Raw genomic sequence first — 25583 nt, forward strand, 5'->3', positions numbered from 1 at the left:
CAATTTGTTTAAGAAATCAGCAAATCATATTGGTGGTCTTTGTACTATTTGTATTCTTGCAACTTTTCTTTAAGTTTGAAATTATTTTAAAATATAAAATGGAAAGAACAAAAATATTGGGCCCAATGGTCATCTTCATACATATTTTTTAAATGCATACTGCAGAGCACCAAAAGCAAGAGTCCTGAGACCAAAGCGTCTCCTTCCCATAGAAAGGGATAACCTTACAGGACTGGAGGAATCCCAGTGAACACTACCCCGAGACCTGCCAACTGAAGTTCCAGGTCTTTAGGAGGCAAATAAAAAGTGACCTAAGGGTTGTCCTTTAGTTCCGTCTTATAATACAAGAGGATTCTTTAAAAGGTAAATTATACATCAAGATGAAGAGAAAATAAAGATAGGAAAAGAGGTGGCATCAGTATATTGTGATGTCCTTTCCACCTGCAAGAACTGGCCACCAATTTGAGCAGACCTTTGAAAAGTCAATACAAAGAGCAGCGTGAGTACACAGCTGACATTGGACCAGTCATTTGGCTTCTCATCTGTAAAGTCAGTGAGCTGATGAGAGAGTCTCTTCTACCTCTAGGATATATGTCATCTATGGATCCACCAAAAAGTAATATTCTAAAGTAGCATCCTCCAAAATTCTGATACGTGGGAGAGGCAACCAAAATTAATCACTGTGTCTAGTATACAAGCCACAGATTTCTACAGCACAGATAGTTTTTATAAATCTCTTTTCAGAAAAACAAAGTGATGTTTTTTGTCTCTAACTCTGTACTCACCAGAAATACATGTGTGTGTCTGTACACGTCAAAGTGCATATGCACACAGGCCCACATGCAGAGAACTGGGTTACATCATCGTCTTTTTCTCCTTGGGAACAACTTTGCTCAGATCATATTATCCCACTTAATAGATACCATCTCTTAAAACATAAAATAATCTCAGCCAAAGAACATACATTTCAAATTTGTAAGGCAATTGCTTAAAGGTACTATTTATTTAGAATCCCAGAATGAGATTTTGCATAGAAATGTAAATATTTAGTAAACTATTCACATAAATTTTTACCTCAGGACTGCCATTAAATATACCATCCCCATATCCAGTGTCTTCAAGGCTTTTTAGATGGAAGGAATGTCCCACATCACTTATGCCAATGATGCTGTAGGGAAAATGGAACCCATTCTCGGTCTCCTCATACTTGAGCAAAATAAAGGAACAACTAGAAATAACTTCCTATACTTGCCCTCCAATGGTCTGATGACTGTCTCTGAACCAAAAGATAATACTCATCCATCTAATCATTGATGGCATCAGAGTATTACTTGATGCTGGACTGATGATATGCGACCTGTAAGTAAAATGTTAGTGTCTGCATATTTTTATGTAAGATGTCCTTCTGGATGTAAAAGGGACTTTGCATGTATTTAGTGAGACGCTAAGATTATATTGTTAGAACAACACTGGAAAATGAGAGAAAATCGACTTGGTCAATAGAAGAAAACCCTGCTGTAGCCCATTGGCAACAGGACTAGTGTGACCCTACCTGGGTCACACCATTTCGCATTATTTCTCAGCTACTGCGTGCAATGAGGATGCATTATCAGGGTGAAGTGAGCTGAAAAGGCCAGGGAAACCCTGATGCCTTTTTCTACCACTAGCTGGTACGTGCCCATATAGGTGAATGTGACACATGATAAGGAGGCAGGACTTGATGTCAAAAGACCTGTTTCTGCAACTAAAAATATATTTGAACATTTATGAAAAACACCAACACACTGAAGCTCAGTTTCATCATCTATAAAACAAGGATGATATTAGTTATGTCATAGAGGTCTACAGAGGACTGAATGAGATAACACGTGAAAGCACTTGGTAAACTATGACATATAGACAATATACAGAATTAATATGATGGTAATGTGCCACCAAGAGATGGAGCTGATCCTCAATTCAATTATCCTTTAGAACTCATGATAAAGCCAGCACAGACTATTCTTATATGACACAATATTGTGCAACATTGACATAAATTTTGAGAGATTGCTGTAGTTGATAAGAAACTTCCTACACAATATTAAATACTTCACATGTTGTAAAGCAATAATAAAAGCTTGGCAGATAATCTGTTGCAAATTATGAACTAGCTCTTATGATGAGCCCTTTCACATAAATAAACTCAGTAATGCCAACCCAGTAATTTAGGGTCTGTGGCTTTGTTAAATCCCAAGACAGAGAAACATGAATAAATGAATGAATGAATGAAGAGAGATATAGACATAAACCTTGCTGTCTCTGCATAACACTCAGCGTATGCTCACTTTCTTTACTTGGCTGGAGTCTCTCATTGAAAATACTTGAATTCATGTCCATGAGTCCCCTCAAATCTCAACTCAGTTAACTTAGTGGCAAGAAAAAATATACATAAACTATTTGGCTTGAGAAAACTAAAATACCAATTGATCATTTGAGTTGATCACTTTTCTTCTTGTTTTCTTGTTCTGGGGCAAATGATATAACCAGGAATCTTTTCTTTTAGATTTTTCATTCATCCATTCCTCAATGTCCTACTGAGTGTCCATTATGTGCCAGGAACTTACTTGGTGAGAAAGAAGATTCAAATCAGTTCATATACACACCTTCTTATTTGCCATTCACTTCCAAGCTCTATTAATACCATAAAACTCAAGGTTTACTCTTGACCTCGAGTGTCTTAACATGTACCTGTAAAACATACTTATGGAATATGGAATTAGGGCAAGAAAAAGTCCTCAAGTTTGGAAGTTTCAGTCTATGTAGGCAGATTTTCAGACAGACAGAAAAGCCATCTTTTTATGTTGTCATTTCCCTCACGGGTGTTTTAAATATTACTGGTACATTATAAATTTTATGGTTAAAAAAAAGCTATTTAATTTGTAAACATGCCCTGGAGCATCCTGAGAGCACCAAGCCTTTATATATTTCTTTATGAACTGATTCAATAACAATGAACCAAGAGTAGGTTTGCGGGCAGAGACTCCCCACCTCAAATTAAACCTTTAAAGACCAAGAGGACCTCACAGGCTCAAGCAGCTGTCTCAGGTCACTGAAACAGAGACAGCCAAATTTCTCCAACAAGTGGTACTATGATGAATTTAGATGTCCAGGTGGCATCTAAGCTGCGTTTAAGGGTTTAATGTTGGCAGCCTCCAAATAAAAAGAATCCTCAAAGGTCACTTTAAACATTAATTTAGAGCTACAGAGTACAGTGATTGGAGCATGGAATCCACTAACTGAAACACATGAATAAACACTGTCAGGGGCCAGACTTGACTGCCCAGGGGATGGAGCTGGTGGGCTAGGGAGCCAGGGCCTACACTGTCAGTGAGTTACAGAGAAGACACATAAATGCAGTGCCAACCACTGACCACTTCACTACGTGAATTTCAGCCTGGCTACTGATGTTCAAATAAAGTATTTCACACTGCATTCTCTAACTCCATTTCATCATAGTATAAATAACTAGAGAAGAAGGAATCCTCTACTTGCACCTGGCAACATCTTTGAGTATAATACACAAGTAATATTTTTCTCAAAGAAGATACACTCTTCAGCACAATTACCATACATTTTTTTGGGTGGGGGAAGTGGCTTAGAGAGTCAATCTATGGTAGTCACGTAAGGAAGATGGATATGTAGAAAAGACAGGCCCAATGCAGGAGAACCAGTGGCTTGACAATCTCAGAAGACTTGTGAGGGAGAAGGGGGCTGCAGTGCATGAAGGAATGAGTAGAAAGTAGTAGTTGTTCCAAAGGCTATACTAAGAGAAGGATCGTGTTTCAGCCCCAGTGCCTGGCACCCAGGAGGAAATCCATAAGCGTTTGCTGAAAGAGAGAAAACTGGAATTATGAGACTGCAATCTGGAGAAATCACAGATCTGAGGCATCTTTATAAGATTAGGAGGAACACTGTTTTTGAAGAGCAAGGGGAACTTTGAAAGTGGAGATGGAAGGACTGAAGAGGAAAGAGAAACTGGGTCCAATGACTGGGCCCTGTACTGGGAGCAGAAGAAACACCAGAGCAGGCCAGGAGACAATGACTAAAATACTCTGCAGGACCCTCTGAGGGGGTCATTGCTGCTCAGGAGATAAACTCTCGGTGCACTGAGTCAACGTGAGCGCTCAGTGGTGGGCATGTGGTGGAGGGCTTAAGAAGACATAGGAAAAGTCCTTTATTTTGGACATTAGCTTTCCATAGTTAGATATAAAGGGTACAACAGATTGGGGGAAGGTAGGAACCCAGTCAGGTTAGACCAAAAGCAATTTGAAATAATGAGCTATACTTCCTTTAAGAAGAAACAGTCTTTGCTTGCGTCCCATTAATTTGCAGACACAGTGAATCTATAGAATAAAATCACTCTTTGACACAGATACAAGTTAATATTAAAATTTAACCTCACACTTCTTTCTAAATACCAAAAAACTATTGACTGATTTGATTGACACATTTCTCCCCTAATTATCTTTTTACTCCTCATTTCTTAAACAAAACAAGACATAACTAATCAATAATTTTACCAAGCATCCCTGAGGGCTATGTTATCCATGCTGTCCACACAGCTAAACAAAAATAATCATTCATGGTCCAGTGTGGTGAAGAAGAATATACATATATGCACATTCCTATTCTCATTTCTTTTTAAATAAACATGCTTAAATAAGGGCCACATTAAAACAGTAACTGGATTCAATGATAATGCGTTTTTGGAGTCTGTTCAGGTGAGACTGAATTATCACTTAATGACTCTCTTCACCATTCAAAAACAAATAGCTTTTTTTAAGCAAGAAATAATGTGAAAATAGAACACTTGAAGTAAAATTATAATCATTATGATGCTGTCACTTTAACATCTATAGACTTAATTGTTTTACAATTGACATGTGAGAAAAAAACGTCCAAAGCTGGGTAGAAATACGCTACTGAATGCTCATTGGGAGAAAAAGAAAATGAAGACAACACAAGTGAAAAAGCAGAACAATGATTCTAGCTCTCACGTACCTAATCTACGAGACCACTATGCACAGCCTAGAGACAGAAATAAAAGTTTGCCTTTATTTTTTCTTTTCCGCTATTTTTCTTCTTAAAAGGTATGCATAAAAGAAGATCGCAATGAGCTACACATCATAAACGCCAGCATTATTAGGTGCCTGAATCATTTTTACCCTGTGCTTCAAATAGAAACAAGATTAGGTGCTGGACTTACATACAAATTGAAATTTGCAATTTTTAATAAGCTTTGTACTTCTACAGACAAATATCTGTCTCCTTGCCTCCATTCCTCCCCCAGGCTTCCCAAGAAGGTGGGCAAAAGAGTCAGATGCTGCACTTGGAAGCAGAAACTCAACATGGTGGGAGACACGCTAATGAGAGAAATTTGAGGGGAATGGAGCCTTCGATTCTACATGTGTGCCCATTCCGAACCTACTACATTTGCTGGCTAGTGTAAGAAACAGTGCAGAACTGTGGGAGCTGCTGCATTAGCACACTGGCCGAAGTATCCGAGTCGTGTATACTTCCCCGCTGCACAATCGGAACGGAAACATTTGCTCTATTGGAAGGCAGTGATAAGGATGGATTTTTAAAGTTTCCATTTTTAAGTGAAAATGAAAGAAAAATGCTCTTCTAGATGTGTTGTGCCTTTGAGCTCCATTTGAAAAAAGAAAAAAAAAGGCAGAGAAAGCTGCTGTGAAGGTCACCGAGTGAAAGAACTTCCTCGGGGCACAGAATAAATTAAATCCCAAGGAAAAAATAAAATGTGATTTCCAGAGTGTGAGGCACAAACTCCAAATGACAATGATTGACAGCCAAACTATATCCGTGCAATATCCAAGACTGCACGTTCTCATTTACCTCAGTGTAGCCAGCAAGCGCCCATTAAACATCCGTCTGATGCCCAAATTAACCTTCTTGGCAAACTGAAAGAGGCACAAACTATCATAATCAACCTTTCATTATCACAGCAGCCTCTAGTTAAAGGGTCAGAATAATTGTGCCATCAGAGCCTTGATTGTTTTCAATCAACAGACGGCTGGAGTGACAGCTCGGTGATGGAGGGGTCTGATGAAACCGCACCAGGCCTAATCAGAGCAGATGAAAGGCAGGCATGATTGGTGCAAATGAACAGTCGTGCCTCTCCTTTTCATTTACAATCTGAAATTACTCTTAAATTTGTGAGGTTTTTTTTTTCCTCCCTTATGAGCACCACTGAAAGAATGTTTGACTTATTATGAGTTCTGACAGTGCAGAGTTATAAAACACAGGTAGGGTTATCAGCTGAGGCTTTAAGTGGGTATTCAGCATAATTCTAACAAATTCACTCTTGAAAAGCACAAAATGACTAAAAAGGCTTCCAATGACCTAACCTCTCAGTGCTGTTTGATTAACAGACCCATTTATTCCGCTGGCATTCTGAATGACGAGAAGATAAAACCGAGGGCAGAAATACCCTGCAAATGTTTTCTCTCAACCCCACAGCTCTGTTTACTTCAGCGATACTTCCCCTGCCCCAAATCCTCCTGTTCTTGAAGAACACCACACAGAACTCAAACGAGCTCGTCCATCAAAGGGCATGGATCAAACAGGGGTTGTTTTTGGTTAAGAATATGAAGCTACAAGATCCCACAAGGGTAGGAAACAGACTAGAACCCACCAACCCTAATGCTGATATCAAAAAGAATATTTGGGGAAAAGAAATAAAAAATTTTATGATAGGCCAGACTAAATTTGGCATAAAAGGGATTTGGAGAACATCGAGACAATACAGAGCTGCAGTTATATAGCAGCTATTGTTAACTATAGACATTAACATCCTTAATGATGAATGGAATACACACTTGGAGTAGCAAAAATAAGCTTCTAATTTCTATTTTCTTCTTTAATCTTGAGATTAAACAGCCAATCAAGAAAGTACTATGATTCAGGTCAGTACTGCAAAACAAAGGAAAGTCTTTTAACTGCAAAGATAAATATGCATCTAATCTAATCTGTGTGTGCATATCTGTGTGTGTATATGTGTCTGCCGGCGAGTGTATGTGTGGTGTAAACCCCACCTACATGTGTGTAAGAAATAGGGGACAGGGTGGCTGTTGGCTCAGGATTTAGGGTGATTTTTAAGCTCTCTACTCAAAATTTTTACATAAAACCTAAGCCATTTTATTTGCCAGATTGTGTGTTGCAATGACGAGATAAGGGTATATAATTAGCAAAGTAAAAAGAAGAGTTATTAAAAACAGCCTGGAATTTTCCATGCAATATTTAGCAAAATTTGTTCTCTCATAGCCAGACCTCATTTTATGGGTTAATTGCTCACCATAAATGTACCCAGAATGTACAAAATTCCCATAGTTCCATCTACATGTAAATACACTTCAAGAAGGATATTACTAAATCTGTCATATGACTTTCTGTAGCATCTCAAAGTTTTCATTTTGATTCTTTTTTAGGAGACAATTCTCAAAGGAAGATATCTGGCAAATGGTTCGAACACAAGTATTTTGCAAACCCATCCTTGCTCTCCTGCCAAGTTCTCAAGTGTCCATATTCTTCCACGGACACTTTACTTCTCGTGTGCACACAGGCACCTCCAGCAAGCTTTATCCATGACAAGTGCTCCCTTATCTCCTAATGGATTAGTTCCTCTCCCAGTGTGGTACTGGCTTTTTAAGGCACGACTTCCTTCTGCCAAAAGGCAGTTTGTGTATCGGCCAAATAGGATTGACTTTGGGATACTTGACAGCACATGGGATCTCAAACAGGATTTCCTAGCTGGATCAGAGAGCATGAAGATGAAAAGCAGGCCAACCCAGGTAAGTGCCAGTTCTAACCCCTAGAATCCAAGAGGTGTGGAATTAATCATTCTAAAGTACTACACAGCCATTTACATGGCCTGAATCTTACACGAAATGAGAAGAGAGAAAGATGTTTTGGGGGATCTGGCAAACCTGATACATCAACTCCTTCATTTCGTTTATTATTTACCCTTTATATTGGGCTTCACTCCAGAGTGTATAGTCCCAGCAATGGGCAGAATAAGAAATTGCTCACAGTCCTCAGCAGGTTCAATGTCATTCTCACGGCCAAAGACGGGGATGCCTAAAGAGTATTCGCCTCTTAACTAAGTGTCATCCTTTCTGGATGCAGAGGTTTAGTTTTACTTTCAGCTGTGAGTAATTTCCCACTGTGATTGGCTGACTTATAGTCAATTTAGTATAATTAATGCCAAATTACATTGTAATTCACATAGAATTACAAATTAAAAGCTATATTAAGAGCAAATGAATTAATCAAAATTAATGATATTATGCTCACTTGTTTTAAAGTGTTAATAAGACAGGTCCTCCTAAAACGTTTAAACTTTAGTGCACCATCCATCACTTCTTCAATTACCTGATTTCCTTGCATGGCCAGAGGAGGTAGCGTGTGGGCACTTCTCATCAACAAAAACACACACAAACAAGATATGTGCCTCCAGCTGGCAGGACTCTTTTTAGTTTCTGTTCTTGAAGCATAAGTAATATCTGTGCCACTTACCAAAACTGACTTGTAATACTTCCTACAGAAAAAGGGGAACAATGTCAAAAACCTGTGATACCTATTTTTGGAATCCATCAAGGATGTTTTTTCCTAAGAGGATTTTTCTTCCTGGTTATGGTTTGTCTACCGGAATATTGAAATCTGTTTGCATTCCTCCAATGTGCCACTCCAAGTAACACAGAGGTGGTCAGACTATGGAGTAGAACCTCACCACAGAGAAAGCATTACTCTGTATTGTGGGCATAAAAGAAGTCTAAGAATTATCTTTATCTATGAATGCTGCCCATGATTACTAACTTAGAATGGCCACCTTTCTCCTCCAGATGTGTCGAGTTAAGGTGTTCTTTATTCTTACTTATAGCAAAAGTTCTGGAGGCAAGGGGTGAAAGGAGTGTGTGAGAATGTCAGTATTCTACAATCAATGTCAAGGCTTTGCCAGGCATCTCTTTTGAATGTAAATAATTCTAGAGCCTCTGGGCCACTCTATGGCTAAGTTTAGAGCCTTTCTCCTAGAATGCCAAGAACAGGAAGTCTCAGTAGTCTGATATGGCCACTGGCATGAACACCATGGCCATGGGGCACTCAACTGGCCTAATAACGATTCCCACAGAAATAGTTTGGTGATGTGGGATGTGACCACAGGCTCTGTTCTGTTGGAAAGAGACTAACATTTATCAATTTCAATAAATCGATATTTTTTTCTCCCTTTCTCTTAAACCCCCTATCTAGGCTATCGCCCAACTTCAATTTCTGCTGCATAAATTTCTAAATTTTCAATATATTGTGTGTAAAATAAAGATATAATGATTAATCCTTACCAAAGTTCCACCCGATTTCTAACAACAGCCTGCAGGCTTTCCACCACACCATCTATATACCTGCAGCAAAAAGAATGGTGCTCCAGGTTTTCTTTCACACTGATTTAAATCTCTTGATCAGATTTTAAAGTGATTCTCCCTTATGGGCCTCGCTTCCTGCTTTATACTTCATCACCTTGTGCCTTGAAGGAATGAAAGGTGGTTCTCTACCTCTGCCAGAATTCTCTATCCACTCTCCCTCATCAAACCATCCCCAAATCCAATTTTCCAGCCTCTAATAAAGAAGGAGCCTCAGCAACACTTTCTTGTACTACTTTTATTGGAGTCCTTTCTGCAACTTCCCACCAAGCCACACAACAGGTGAAAATGAAAAGTGGTAATTTATTAGGAAATGTATACCGCTGGCTCACTCATCATAGAGTAATATAACCTCTTTGACTGTGAGGAGATGTATCAGCTACTTTGAGGTTCTGTTTTGTTAAAGATTTGGTGTATTTCAAGGGAATACAGTGAGACTGCATTGAAACCTACACTGTGAAGTGAGTCAATCAATCTCTTAACCTCTGTGAGTTCCAGCTTCCTCACGTGTTAAAATTTGGGTAATAGTTGCTTTACCAACCTTAACAAGGCTGATGAGAGACCCAAACGAAATTCTATGTGGAAAGATGCTTTAAAAAATATAAAGCTCTCCAGGATTATAAAGAATTATTATTGTGGTTATTATTATTGATGAACTTCTGTGCCTAGCCTCGGGGTTTCTACCTCACATATAGCTTATAGTTGGGTTTATTTTTAAATCCCTGATAACCCACGTAACAGCAAGATGACTGCAGGCCACCAATGCATAAGTAATATTCTCCAGTCATCTTTTTCCTTCTCACAGCAGCAACAACAAAAATATCAGTGTGGAAACAACATGAATCACAATGAAAATTAGAAGCAGAGAACATAAATATGTCATATCTCATAAATCGCCTTGTTGTTCTGTTGTGCTCTTTTTTAAAAGAAAAGAAGGAAAAAAACTATTAACTCATGGGAACAGCAGCACATGAATACAAGTTAGGTCTCTTGTAATTTCTGATAATCACTGCCCCTCACAGCTACTTGACAACCCACAGCTCTAGTGCTGAGGATTAGCTGGCACAAAGTCCCTCTGAAATGCGTGTGTCATGCGTCTTGCAAAGGCACACAGCCCAGACAAACAACAGCAAGCCCGCTAGTCAAGCTCCTCGGGGATGAGTCCTCACAGAGGAATTAGCTGCATGTAGATCAGGACAAATGACTAAATATACACTCTGGCAGCTTCGCGCATCAAACCCTCAAAGAGCAGCATTGCTCAGTGTCCAGCTGGGGGCCCTCAGAGGATAAAACATCTTCCGGGCATAGCACTATCTGGCATGCGAAGGAGCCACTCTTTATTCTCTTCACCAACATCGAATAAGAAGGAAATGGAGATACTCTCATCACATTTTTAGAAAAGACTAGATGGCTAGGAGGAACTGCAAGAAGTTTCAGGAAGGAAATTGAGAAATGGTACACATTTAATTAGCTTAAGGAGATATCACGAAGATCCCCAGAAAGTACCTATCTGAAAAAAACCCAGTAATGATATATGCATATATGAAATTAAATTGAGGAAGGGTGGGAATATGATGAAAAATTACATTTTTGTTTGGGGATAAGAGTTCTCAGGCCACAGTATTTTATTTCATTTCTAGTCACCAAGGTCCAAGTGTTAAATACAAGAACACTACTCATGGAGTTCTCTGATTAAACGATCACCCACAGTCCAATTTCTCTGAGGTTTGGCATGTACCACATGGATTGACAAAGGTTTGCAAAGCTGTTTAGAGGGTATATACAATGAACAAGAGTTAACACTGAATAAAGTACTGAAGAAAAGGCAGAGGGACATGGGGTGGTATTGAAATGTCCAAATAAAAACATTTCATTTTCCAATCTAGCCATATCCTTTCAACATGCCCCAAATTAGCAAAGAAAGCATTAAACTATCTGGCACAGGTCAGTCCCCACTGGGGGGGAATCAGGCAAGGTGGGAAAGAGGAGCGAGAGTAGAGCTCCCTATCAGTCATAAGATCCAGGAAAGCAGGACCACACTGGATCTTCCCACTATTGACAGCCTAGAAGCCAGAGGCAGGCAACGGTTGTACTCAACAGGACACAATCGGGCAGAGCAGGCGCTCAATAACTACTTGAAATGAATGAAGCACATGTCATGAAGCACAGGGTTAGAATTAGCAACATGACACACGCTTGGAGGCAGGGAGAGTTTCCCATTATCCTTTCAATAGGTGGGCACTACACCAGAGAACAGGAATGGCTAAGTCCTCGCTAATGTCTTTTAAAGTCACAGGATTAATTTGATGCACCTCTGTGTCCACCACTCTCAAGTAATTTGAGCTTCTATTATGAATTGAGAAGCTGTGGACCAAAGTGGAAAAAGCCCAAGAATTAGAAGACATGAGTTAAATTTCTAGCTTTGTTACTTCAGGTTCCCAATTTGTACCACAGGAGAGCAAAGCAATGATAAATGCAGAAGCATTCTCGAAACTGTGATATGACATTCAAATATGAAGTATTATGATAGCATTGTTTGACATGTAGTACTGTTTGGAGCCCTTGCTTCTCCCTGGCCAGAGGTTCATTTGGGTCAAATTTATCATCTAAGAGATAAAAGACGGCGGCTGAGTACATCGCCAGTGTCCTCTATTTTCCAACTATCTAGGGCTAGTAGCTTTTTGTTTGGGTTCACCTTCTGGGACTCCTTTTCAGGAAAATGATTAAATCAAACTGTACCGTGGGTGTTTTTGTGGTGTAGATAAAAAGCCCAGGAGGGGCTTGTCGAAAAACCACTACCTTTGAGCTTGTTGACTACTCTAAACAACATGGGACTTACGTCTCCAGCGATGTTAAATGGTACGACTTAACGGAAGCAAATTTCCAACAAAAATACAAGGAAAAATGCAGTTTTAAAAGGCCAAACTCATTTTGTATACCAATTTTCCTAGAATACATCCAGCCTTATGTAGGAATAGTAGGCTGTCTTATTATCCATTCAATACATTTTAATATGAAAATTCGACATTATTTTTATTTATTATTTATAGAGTGCAAGAGACCAACATAGCAGCGTTCAATGCAAACACTAGAGGCACAGCCTCTGCCTCTGGGGATGTATAATCAAAAGTCAAATGTAAACGGGATTACTGCCAGCTCCCAACCAGGTGACAATGGTCCCTCTTTGCCGTACTAAAGTGGGATACGACTAGGATAAAGGAGACTCTCTCCCTGCTAAGGTCTGATCCTGTTTGACATCAGTGATGTGAGCACTGAATTATTTGGTCTTATCCATTAAGTCCGGGCAAAGTCAAGCTCAAAATACAAGGAGGTGCCCTCAACCCAACATTAATAAAGGAAGAAAAGCATTGATATACGTGCTGTCCTTATAAAATAGTAAGATAAGTCCTCGTCACTAAAAGTAGGAAACAGTTAATAATTAATAATTTAAGGAAAATAAAACTTCTTCACATTCAGAGATGAAACTAAACCAAATCTCTCTGAGCCAATAATTGAACATTTTTATCAAGCTTCTTACCCCAGGATTCAGCTTCTAACACTGTGCCTAGCACATAACAGAAGCTCAAGAAATATTATTATTATTGTTTTTATTCTCAGTGAGGAATACTGTCCCTGAGCTAACATCTGTGCCAGTCTTCCCCTATTTTGTATGTGGGACACAACCACAGCATGGCTTGATAAGCAGTGTATTGGTCCACATCCAGGATCTGAACCTGCAAACCCTGGGCTGCTGAAGCGGAGTGCATGAACTTAACCACTACACTACCAGGCCAGCCTGAAGAAATATTCATTTTTATTTGCACAAAATATCTTTATCCATTTTAAAGTATCTTTCTTATTTCTGATACTTCAGGGATGAAATAACAATAAAGAGCTGGATTCGTGGTTTAAAATCATAAGGATCCCCCCCAGTTGGGGTGAGGCCTGGCAGAAGGAAATGGAGTTAGCAAACCTGTACTCAGCCTTACACTCCAGCATGGCTTTGGGCATTCAGTAGGTGCTCAATAAATACTGATAGTTGGAGAGCCACACCTTCTCCCTATTCTAGCAAATATAAGAATTTACATCATATTTAGACTTTTTCTATAAACTGTACCCCCATGGAAAGTAATCTCCCCCTCATTCTAGCAAAAGAGAATCTGAGGTAGACAAGGCCATGAATGCACTTTCCTCAGAAGAAAACTGAGATGAGCCAGCGCTTCCCATGAAAATGAACATAGACTCAATACATGGGAGAGGTATGGAATTGTTTTACTGCTTCATTATTTCACTCTAAGTTTTATAGCAGGACCCGGGCTCAGTAGTCTGAAACTGTATGTTGAATCTAACAGGAGAAATTTAACAGGGCCCTATTGAAACAAAGTCCTAAGTTAGAGCTACAACTTGAAAGCAAAATAAAACTGGTGGAGATTTGCCAGGTCACGGATGTGAGTGACCTCATGCCCCATGTTTCCTCTTCAGCTGATCTGCTCATTTTTAGTCTCCTCTTTCTTTGAGCCCAGTAACCAATTTGGTGTCTTTCATCTGAAACCTGAGAAATCACTGGTCTTGAAACATAAGACCAAATTGTTGAACTGAATTAAAAAAAACAAACAGTGTGTAAGGGAATTCCATGTCCTTATACACTAAAATGTGTATATGGTTCCAGTCTCTATGTTACCTGTGAATATAAAGTAAAGTTAACCAAGGGCCAAGTAATTTCAAGCCATGGGCGGGAGAAAAAAATTGTCTGGGGGGGGGGGGGAAAGAAGCCCTCTGTAAAAAAAGAGACAAAGTTTCAAAAGGTCAGATGGAAAAAAAAAAAAAAGAGCAAATATAGGGTATAATCTTGGGGGATTTCACAGGTTTCCAGATCCACAGAATGGTTATTATGGCCTGCAGCACATTTTAGCAGAAAAGGGACTGGACAAGGGACAGCAGGAAAAAGTAAAAAAAAAAAGAGTTTGTTAGGTAAGGATAATTTGAAGTTTCTTAAGACACGTTCTTCAGGGCCAGACTGTGTTAAGTCTGGTGGATAACGAAAATGAGACCTTTCACCAAAAAAAGGGAATGTCCCAGATTATATTATCAGCAGATAGTGGAAGAGACACACATGTAAACATGTGTGTGTGTTTACAGGGCTCACACATGAGTTACCAGCTGCACATATTAATTAAATAGCATTACCCCTCCGTCCACTTTTCTATCACCTGTCCTCCTTGGTGCCAATCTCCTTTCTCCTCCCCAACACCCCTGCTTCACTGTTCTTCTTTAAGACATGGGATGGGGATTTGTCAAAGTCAATGAGCACTTTATTACAGTAAGAACGTTCCGTAATGAACAATTCAGCAATTTAATGAGATTCTGTAGATCTGTCTCCAGCCTGTCCATCAAGATTCACTTCTGTAAAGCACCCTGACACTAATCCTCTGGCATACCCAATCTTCACCCTGGGCTGAATATTAGCTTCTTCCATGGCATATTGCATTACTAGTATAACCTCAGCAAAAATGAACTTAACTATACCTGAGGCCATAGGGCTGGTCTGATTTGATTTTTCTCTATTGGGCTGAGTATGAGAGAATTACTTATTTACTAAGATAAAGCCAAAACAGTTTCTTATTTCCTGCTGAATGGCTAAATTGATCATATTTATGTGAGTTTTTTAATTCTTTCTTGAGGACCAGTTATAAAAAAAATATTGCCTGCAGCAGAAAGCAGTCTTTAAAATTCTACATTATATTATTAGTAACCTTTAGAGAGGCAATTATGATAACTCTTAAGTGGGCAGTACGGAATTTTGGACCCTCAGACATCTGTACTTTACCATGCCAATCTCTGGCAGTGCCTTCAATGTGCCACAAAAGGAGATAGAAGCCACCAGGATGGTCAGCTCAGATCTCAATTCGGTCAGAAATAATTAAATGCAGAATGCATTCCAAGTCTTTCTTTTTCCCTTTGGGAAGTGAAGGAAAATTTGGCAATTCCCCACTTTGAACTGACCAGAGTAATTTTGATGATGAGTGTTTATAGGGGAGAACCAGAGATAATTAAAATTCATACCCAAAACTCATACCCACCAACACCTTACACCTTTGACCTCTGCCTGAACAAACATTATGAGAAAGCAGAAAAATTTACGGCTTGTTTTTTTCCTTTCTATTTTCTTTGTTAAGACAGTGTGGAATCCTGGAGAGATGGGGTCAGGTGTGAGCAGACTTGGATTTGAAGGCTGGCTCTGCTCTGTAACCCTAAGCAAGACACTGAAGCCTCATTTTGCTCATCTGGAAGACGGCGTGATAAAAGCCAACCTTCAGGCTTGTTGCAATGATAAGTCAATAAGTTTGCAAAGAGCCTGGGTCCTAAAAGGCCCTCAGTACACTGCAGTTTTTTATTATCCTCACTGGTGGAATCAACAAGAAGAGGGAAGTTGCTGATTAGGGTAAGACAAAAAAAGAAATAAGGGAGAAAGGCATCAAGAAAATCATTAATCAGTTGAGTCAGATGCTGGATAGTTAACAGCCACCTATGACTCTGTTTTGGCCAAATTAAAGTACTCTCTGAAAGTCATTTGTTAAGATACAGGGTACTCACTGCTCCCTCAGCTAGTAGAAGACTTCGCACCTTCCCTGATAAACTACATATAAATATTTTTCAAACAATCATGAAATCTTGAAGGTATGGGTGCCCTAAGCAACAAGACGACTAGCCAGTGCTTCAGAGAGTAAGACAGACAGGGTAAGATGAAGGGGAGAAGATGGGCTGTGACTGTTTCCCAGAGACATCATGTGGATTGTTCAAGGATAGTCACTGGGGATGAGCAGAAATGGATTTAAACTGAATAATCAACTTGAAAACACAAAACGTCCTCCTGTCCTCTAGACAAAGGATATTTGAAAAGAATGCTATGTCAGGCGAAAAGGCAGGGCTTAGGAAAATAGCAATGAATGCAGAATGAACTAAGGAGGGAGATTTTTCCACTGCAGTGCAAAAATAGCTTCGTTTCATTTAAGGTCCCAGCTGCTCTCTACTCCAACAAAGAAACGGCTCTGAATTGTTTACAGGAAAGCCCAGAATTTATTCTGATTCCATTGGTCTTAAACATACATAAATATCACTTTACAATCCATTCTTCTCCTATACAGTTTGAGAAACTATTGTTATCGGGGAATAAAAGCCCTTGGCTCTCTCTCATGTAAACACCTTAGGCTCTGGAAGCCGCGGGGAGGGTCTGAGGAATCTCACCTGCGATTCCCTGAGTTAAACCAACAGCTGAGGCCTCGAGCCTCAAGGGCTGGTGTTCTCCAATCACTTGCCCATTAAGGGAGCGTGACTTCCAAGACTCCGACTCCGATCAGGACCAAACCAGGGAAAAGAGTTGTCATTGTTTCTCAATCGGTTAACTTTTAATCATTTCATGCCTTCTCCACGCCAAGAGAGGACCCATGCCGAGCGCCCTTACCTGCCAGATCTGCTCTTCACTCAGCGAGGTCAGGCGGTCGCTCTTGAGGACCTCCTGAAGCAGACAATAAGGAAGCATTAGAACGTCTTCCGGGCGACTCTTCAGGAGTTCTGAGAGATGTTTCACTAAGAAATCGATCACTGCTTTCTCCAACAAAGTGAGGTTAAAGAGGTCAGCAAGTCTGTACAGATCCAAGTAATTAAAGCTATTTAATTCCTGGGTGCCAAAGAAATAAAAATGGGAAAAAAAAAAGATCTCTTAGAAATCAATCCAAAAAAGAGCAGGCAAGAAATTCAGACTGACTGACTCAGGTCTGCATGGCAGGAGGGGGAGAAAGGGGACTGCAACCCACTGATAATGTCAGAAAACCACAAAAACCCTCAATTCTAAGGCTCTGGGCACAGAACCGCTGTTCTAGAATTCATCATTTTTCCTCACTTTGCCCCTCTTAAAACCCATATGCTTAAAAACAGCTTAATAAAGGGATTGAAAGCGGTTTCTGGTTTCATTGGCTGAAATGTTACTTTGAAACGTTTAAGAAACATTTTACAAATGAAAAGCATTAATTTTTCTACCCTTGCCATATTTTACATCTCACGGGTGATTAGTTTTTTCTGCTAAAGATAATGTGAGGACAGGCAGAGAGGGAGTCAGGATTAGATGAAACTATATGAAGATAGACCGACCCTACTCCTTCTCCAAAACTTCAAATTAAGTTCATCTTCGAGTAAAAACAACCCATCTTGACTTAATGAAATTTCAAAAACAGATTTTCACACTGAAGGTCTCAGGAAACGAAGAAATCTCACAGAAAAGACTCCTCACCCAAATAATTCTATATCGAACCCATCTGACATGGACGATTTATAATTGTTCTTTCTTTTTTGTTAACTTCACAACTTCAGACCATCTACGGCAATCTTCCCCTCCTTTTTTAAAGAGCTCTTGTAGCAATGCTTCATTTGGGGGGATTTTACCTGTCTCTACAAGTCCTCAAGCTCTTAGCCAGGGCTCTAAGATAATACCCCCAGAGACCCATGACTCCTGTGGAGCCTCTGTCTCATAACTCTGCAAGAATCAGAATGGGCACACAGGTTTGCTGATAGGAGACTTACCTATTTCAAGTAGAATAAGAGTAGGCTGTGTCCTAGTTTCCCCTCGTTTTTAACTTGTAATTGTTATTTTTTTTCAATTATTTTATAGAGGTCATAATGGTTAATAACATCATGTAATTTCAGGTGTACATTATTATTTATCAGTTTCTGTATAGACTGCATACTGCTCACCACCCGCAGTCTAATTTTTTTTTTGAGGGGAGGGGGGGTAAGGAAGATTGGCCCTGAGCCAACATCTGTGTCAACCTTCCTCTATTTTGTTTGTGGGATACCGCCACAGCATGGCTTGATGAGAGGTGCATAGGTCCACACCCAGGATCTGAACCTGCAAACCCCGGGCTGCCAAAGTGCAGCACGTGAATTCAACCACTATGCCACCGGGCCAGCTCCCTTGTAGTCTAATTTTTATCCATCACCATACATATGTGCCCCTTTACCCCTTTTACCCACCCCCCAGCCCCTTCCTGTCTGGTAACCACAAATCTGTTATCTGCATGTTTATCTTCCAGACATCACTGAAACCATGCAGTATTTGTCTTTCTCTGTCTGGCTAATTTCACTTAACATATCTTATAATTATTAATACGTGAGCAATATTTTCCAGTAACTTAAGGAATGCAGAATACCATTAGATAGCTATTTTCCTTCATTGATCTATTTAAGTAATTTTCAACACACTTCTCCCCTTTTCTAGTTATCTAAGAGTATTAAGAACACTTTCTAAAATATTCATATTCTAATGTATTTGTTTCTATAACATTTGAAAGTTTAAAGTAATATGTTCTAACTCTATACTGTGTAACATGGTAGCCACTAGCACATGTGGCTACTGAGTACCTGAAACGTGGCTAGTCTGATCTGAGAAGTGCTATAATTGTTAAATTACCGAATGCAAGGAGTAAGGAAAATAGAATGTAAAACATCTCATTAATAAGTTTCATATTGATTATATGTTGAAATAATAGTATTCTGGATATAATGGGTTAAACATATTATTATAATTAATTTCAGCTGTTTCTTTCTACTTTTTTTAATGCAGCTACTAGAAAATTTAAAATTACATGTGTCTCCCATTATGTTTCTACTGGATAAGGCTGATCTAAATAATAAAACGTACAATAAAGAAATTATAAAAACAGCTCTCCAAGTAACAGCTGCCTCATCATCACAGCTACCTGATTAATTTTCTTTTACGTTAGGTCCTATTTCTTTTGTGGGAGATGACACTTTAATTATATTCCTAACAGGAGTCAAGCTAGATGACTTCAGGAACCAGCCATAAGATTCTGGCTCTTAATAGCTCTGTTTGCCAACACAATTGAAAAGGAACCAATGCTTATCTTCAAAATGAAGTTGACTACAGATGACCACTAAAATCCATTGCCACTCAAGCACCCAAGGGTCCACTCACAGCCATTCAGTCAAAATATCCTGCCTTCCCATTCAGCAGATTTTATTAAAGAATACTGAAGATTTTGACTCCAGCACCAATTTTTTTCAAGACATGTTTAAATTTGTTCTCCAAATCTGACTTTTTAGCATTGGTAAATTCTGCTCTGGCAGGAAAGAAGGTGTAATCCTCGCACAAAGAGCTTCCATAGTGAACTGCAGGACCATCACCTTGAGATGAATAAATTACTTCTGGCCAGGACATCTATGAAGCAAGTTTGACTGCTGCAGGGCTCTGGATACAATTTCAGTGTCCCAGTAAACTACTCTGCGGTCCCCCAGAAGCATGATGTGACGGGGTGGAGTGTGGGGGGGTCAGTGCCTTTCAGGTGCCCCAGCACATGCCCAAGGCACGGCTCAAGGTCTCAAGGCAGCACCCAGCCTCCCAGCACAGAGAGATGAGCACGGGCAGAAGCAGAAACAACCAAGCTCCACAAAGTTCCTCCACAGCTCAGAAACAAGGGTTTTTCCCACTTGCTCTGCCAAAAAGGTTTATACGACTATGAGCTTGGGACCGGATTATGTAGCAGAAATCAAATATTCTTTATTAAGCATCTTTAAGATACTGGGTTTCTTCTGATTAAAAGCGGGCAATTTAAAAGCAGGCCAATTAAACAACGTAGAACCAGAGAATTAATTTGACTTAATGGAAGAGTTTTGAAACTTGTGCTTCTTTTCTGCTGTGTTTCTTTTGAAGGCAATTGTTAAACGCCTGCTTCCACAGTCCTGAAACGTTTTCGTTTCCTAAGGGCATAATTTTATATAACCCCCAAATCCAATCTAACAAAGCATTTCATATTAGTGCAGAACTAAGAAGGCTAAGTGGACAAGGGCTGATGGCTAACTGAACGGCAAAGAGGAACCGAACTGACTCACATTTGCGTACAAGAGAAACATCAGTGCAAAGTCTGCTCCCTATCTTCACCTTTTCATTTCTCCTCTCTTCTGCTTAAAAACCGAATTTCCCCAAATATCCAGGGCTTTCTACACATCAAAGTTTTCCATTTCCCTTACCACACATCCTTAGCACCTCAGTAGTTAAACTGTACAAAGTGGGAAGTTGAGGGAAAAAAAGGAAAACAACCTTCACTGATGTCACAATAGACATTCCTTCTATCAGGTCAGATGGGCTTTGTGAGCTTCAAGCAAAATCATCACTTCTTGTCCTTTTGGCTAAGACTATGTGTAAGCAAAATAATCGACAATAATGCTGCTTTTAAGGATTCCCATTAAAGTGATGGGGGGGAGGTAGGAAGCAATGGTTAAATTGCACTAAATGCCTACCTATAATACTGTGCATAGAAAAAAAAATCATTGCTGTTATGGAAATAGTACCATTATGTTTCTGGTTATAAGAAGTAACAAATGATCATTTCATAAAATTCAGGAAATACAAAGCATAGAAAGAAAACAAAAATCATATTTCTCCATGCAGAGATAATCACTGTTAATGTTTTTGTAGATATACTTCTAGACTTTTTGAAAGAAGTCTTTTATATATCAGAGAAAGAGCAAGAATAATTGCATTCAGGGGCAGAACAAACCGTCAACAGCCACAGGCACTTGGAGGCAACCCAGATTGGTGGAGAAGAGCGAGAGCCATAGAATCAGGTAGACCTTGTTCAAATCCAGCCCCAACACTTACTGTTGGCCATGACCTTGGGCCAATCACTGAACCTCTGTTATTCCCCATATACAAAATGGAGAGTTCACTCAGCTTATAGAGTTGCCACGGAGATAATGCATGAAAAGCACTTACCACACAGCTTAGCATATGGAAAGTAGGCAGTAGATTTGGCGAGTAAGGAACAAGAAAGGATATTTGAGCATTGTTGTTTGGCATCCATAAACCCTGATTCATCACTAAGGAAAGGTGGTCAAAATGAAAAATGTGGTCCCTTTAGATATCAAAGTCTATTTTAAGTTACACCATTACGTCAGGGAAAAAGAGGACAGCCAAAAACCATACAATTCAGTTATAAACTGATTACATGTTAAGGCCTCCACATCTAGATATCTAGCCCAAACCTCCCTCGTAAGCCATGCTGAGCTAAACACATCTACACTGAACTTATTTTCTGCTAAATTGCATCTTCTCCTGTATACCCTCTCTTAGAGAATGATCATATCCAGCCACCCACTTCAAGTTCCCCAAGGCGGCCCGTATTCCTCCCTCACAGCCAGTCAGACACCAATTCCTCTTTGCTCTTCCTCCTTAGCATTTCTTGTTCTGTTCCTCATCATTTTCTATCCAGACTTCCTGCAACAGGGTCCTGAATCGCCATTCCTGCCTCCAGCATCAAACTCTCAATCCTCTCCTTTTACAAGAATCTGACCGTACTGATCACCTGTTTAAAACCTGTTAATAGGTTCCCATTTGCTTTTGGGAAAAAGTTCAAACTCAATAACATTGCATAGCCTTCCATGAAGGGGGCCCTGCTGACCTCCTTACCCTGTAGTGTAACAGTTTCATCCACCCTGGCTTGGCTTCAGCCATTTCAGTGGTCTACGGGTGTGGTCCTACATCACATGCCAGGACCACAGCAGGCACTGGGAATACAATGACAAGGAAAAACAGGCAAGTCCTAGGCCTCATGGAGTATATAGTCTATTGGAACAGCTAGCCTTAATCAAAATATATTACAAATAAATGGAAAACTATAACTGAGGTAAAGGCTACAGACAGTAGAATATAGGGCTATGAATGTCCATAATGGGCAATTTGACCTTAAACAGAAACTTAGTAAAGGCTGTACAGAGAAACCACACAGAGCTGATGGCTAAAGGAAGAGCAGATGTTAACTCGGGAAAGGGTGGGGTAGGGATGTGTATTAACCATATTTTCTTATTTTCTGTATTCTTGATGCTCTGGCAGCTGGGGACTCACTGGGCTAGCCAGTTTTTAGAGATAGCGAACAATTCCCCCAGGAGTGCATCCTTCATTTGCAAACTAACCAACCAAGAGCCCATAATCTGAACCACCTCCTCTATCTGGCTTCTACATTCCAGGTGTCAATATTCCTCTGCCCAAGCCATCCCAGGGTCAAGTAGTAGACAACTAGAGACAGCCCATATACCATAGAGCCTGCTTAAACCATTCAAACTAAGCCAATCATAAGTCTGCTTATCCTGCCTTGTCTTGCCTTTCCCACAGAAGCCACAATAAAGGCTCTTACCCATGCTTTCCCCTCACCCCTTCTACCTCCTGACTGACCCTGGTGCTTCCCCCTATGGCCCTGCTTGCTATGCATGCCCCTTCCTCTTGGGAACTGAGAGTAACAAAGTATATTTTCAATGGCAGTTGTCTCCCGATCTGTTGGCTTCACTGTACCTGAATAATAATAAAACCTACATTTTAAAACAGGATAGTGATGGGATTGCAAGGGGAATGTTCCAAACAGAGGAAGCAGCATATGCAAAATTCCTATGGATGAGAAATCACATTTCCATGGTTCTATCTGACCATCCCATCTAAATTAGCAAGTCCCTCTTCCTCTCCACGCCACCCTCTATCACATTACTCCTTTTCATTTGCTTTTAGCACTCATCACTATCTGTAATTATCTTTGACATTTACCTACTAGTTTGTAGTGTGTTTGTCCCTCACCCCCAGCCCCCAATAAGTAAGTTCTATGGAAGGAAGGACCTGTCTGTTTGATTCACTGCTGGATCCCTAGTGCCTTAAACAGTACTGGGCGCATGGTAGGGGCTCAGGCCACGCTTGCTGAATGTATGAACCCATCTCACCTGCTCAGCTTCCCTGGTTCAGGTCGAATTGAACACTTCCACCTTTGAGTCTCCACACTGCCCCCTGCAGATTTCCAGCACAGCACTTGTCACTGTAAGTGCCCTTTGATTACAGATCTGTTTACTAAATCCAAGCTCCTTGGTGCTAAGGATTGTATTGTGTCCCTGGTATCTAGCAGGAAGCAGATGCTCAATACATATGAGTTTATTGAAAGAACGTCCATGATCTTTTTCTGTTTACTTACAACTTAGCAAAAACAGAGCAGGCCACATCTTTCCAATATCTCTACCCAATTCTGAATATCATTCAAATTGGGCCATTCTTCATACCTCATCAGCCTCCCTTGTCTTCCCTTTTTATGGCCTTCCTATACATATACACAAAGGCAAAACCAGTGGCCATTCAGTTTTCCTAGTGGGAAAATTGGTAATAATGACTAGAGTTGAAAGTGTTAATGGACAAGTGCAATATAATAGCTCTGCTGTGAAAAAAAAATATATTTCAATCCATCCAAAACTTCTTTTTCACTCCAAGAGAGAATTATTTCCTCTATCAATTGGGTATTCAGATCAAAGTACCATTTCAAGTGACACTTTGTCCTAATTGTGAGATTGTCTCCATTCTGTACATTCTGTGACTTAAAAACCCAAGGACCCAGGTAGAAGCAGTGGTTCTGAATGGAAATTATAGCTCAGCAACAAGAAACTCTCTTGAGTAAAAGGAAAATCTTTTTCTTTTTTCCTAAAAAGGTTTCATTTCTGTCACACTGCTTCTCACTTGAAATTTAGTTTCTATTCAGAATTATGGTGCATACATTGTTGTTCTTTGGGGAAATCTTCTAAAATAGTATTTATTTTCCTTTGGTTCAGGGCTATTTGGCTTCTCTCTTCCCTTCTATTTGTTTCTTATAGTGTGAATGACAAGTTAAATAACAGAAGAAGAGCCATAAAATGTGTCCCCAGTACTACATTGCCTATGGAATAAACACCAGTTTTCCATGTGCAATGATTCTGAAACCTTATATATTCCCCCAAATTCAGTCTGTGTGGCCAGTCCCCTAATTAGATCATTAAAATTGTTGTTCTCAGACTAACTACTGAATATGGTAGGGAAAAGAAAGCATGAGAAAGGCTAATACTATCTTATTTTGGGTTATATTCAAGTGTAATGACATTCATGAAGCAAATTATCAGGTGGTGAGTGGGAGCAAACAGGGCAGTTTTGGGGCTGTGGGTAAATGCTGTGGTCCTTCTACCACTCTTCCTAAACCGGGGGGGGGGGGGGGGCGGGCAGCAAGAGATGAGAAGTGTCAGCCTTTGTCATATCCCTGGTGCTTCTCATCTGCAGCAGAGTCATGAGCCATCGATTAGGAGGTGTCTCTCAATATCTCAGTTAAGCAGATACTAATAATTAGTGACCAAAGTTCATAAAAGACTTTCTTTATTTTATAATTTAGGACAGGTTTAAGCCTATCCCTGAACTAATATCACCCAGACTTACTTGCATTCTAATATACTTTCTTGAATGGGAGAAAAATGTATATAGCATTATAGCTGGGGTCTACATATACATTGCACATAACAACAGCCTAGCTTATGTATGCCACAGCCAAGAGATGTGTCTTGATGTGTAAGAATAGAGATACAGGGGCCGGCTCCGTGGCCGAGTGGTTAAGTTTGCACGCTCCGCTGCCGCGGCCCAGGGTTCGGATCCTGGGCGCGGACGTGGCACCGCTCGTCAGGCCACGTTGAGGCGGCGTCCCACATCCCACAACTGGAAGGACCTGCAACTAAGGTATGCAACTGTGTACCAGGGGGGTTTGGGAAATAAAGCAGAAAAAAAAAAAAAAGATTGGCAACAGTTGTTAGCCCAGGTGCCAATCCTTAAGGAAAAAAAAAAAATAGAGATACAAGCTGAGAATCAAGAATGCATATTTCTAACACATAGTCTATCTTTGTTTCAGCCACACCCATGTGTGCCCTGACCTGACCGTCAGTAACCTCTTGCCCATCCAGCACTGCAGTTTAATCATAGCCCTGGCACAGGAATTATACAGAACACAGAAAATATTTGTTGTCTTGTGATTATGTGAAATGTAGACTATCCCCAATATCTGTCCCACAAATACTCTTCCTTAAATCTAGGAGTTCTTGTTAAACAAAGATTTGGAAATCCGATGGAGATCCTTCAATTTAACACTAAGTATACCCATGCAAAACATGGCCTTAATAACACCTCTTTCTCTTGTTGCCTCATCTAGTTCTGAGAACATTACTGACTTGTGAAACAAAAATAAGCATCAACAACCTGTACTATCAGTATGGAAAACAATGACT

The 25583-nt window shown here is 40.0% G+C and overlaps 1 protein-coding gene across 1 annotated transcript in view; it reads right to left on the minus strand.

Moving 5' to 3' along the window:
- The window catches only part of KLHL32 (kelch like family member 32), a 190334-nt gene that overhangs the window by 36958 nt on the left and 127793 nt on the right, over positions 1–25583 (minus strand). Inside the window, exon 6 of the mRNA XM_046677862.1 lies at positions 16936–17151. Coding sequence (XP_046533818.1) covers positions 16936–17151 — 216 coding nt within the window. The remainder of the gene's footprint in view (positions 1–16935; positions 17152–25583) is intronic.

Source organism: Equus quagga, chromosome 11 (assembly GCF_021613505.1).
Source record: "Equus quagga isolate Etosha38 chromosome 11, UCLA_HA_Equagga_1.0, whole genome shotgun sequence".
NCBI lineage: Eukaryota > Metazoa > Chordata > Mammalia > Perissodactyla > Equidae > Equus > Equus quagga.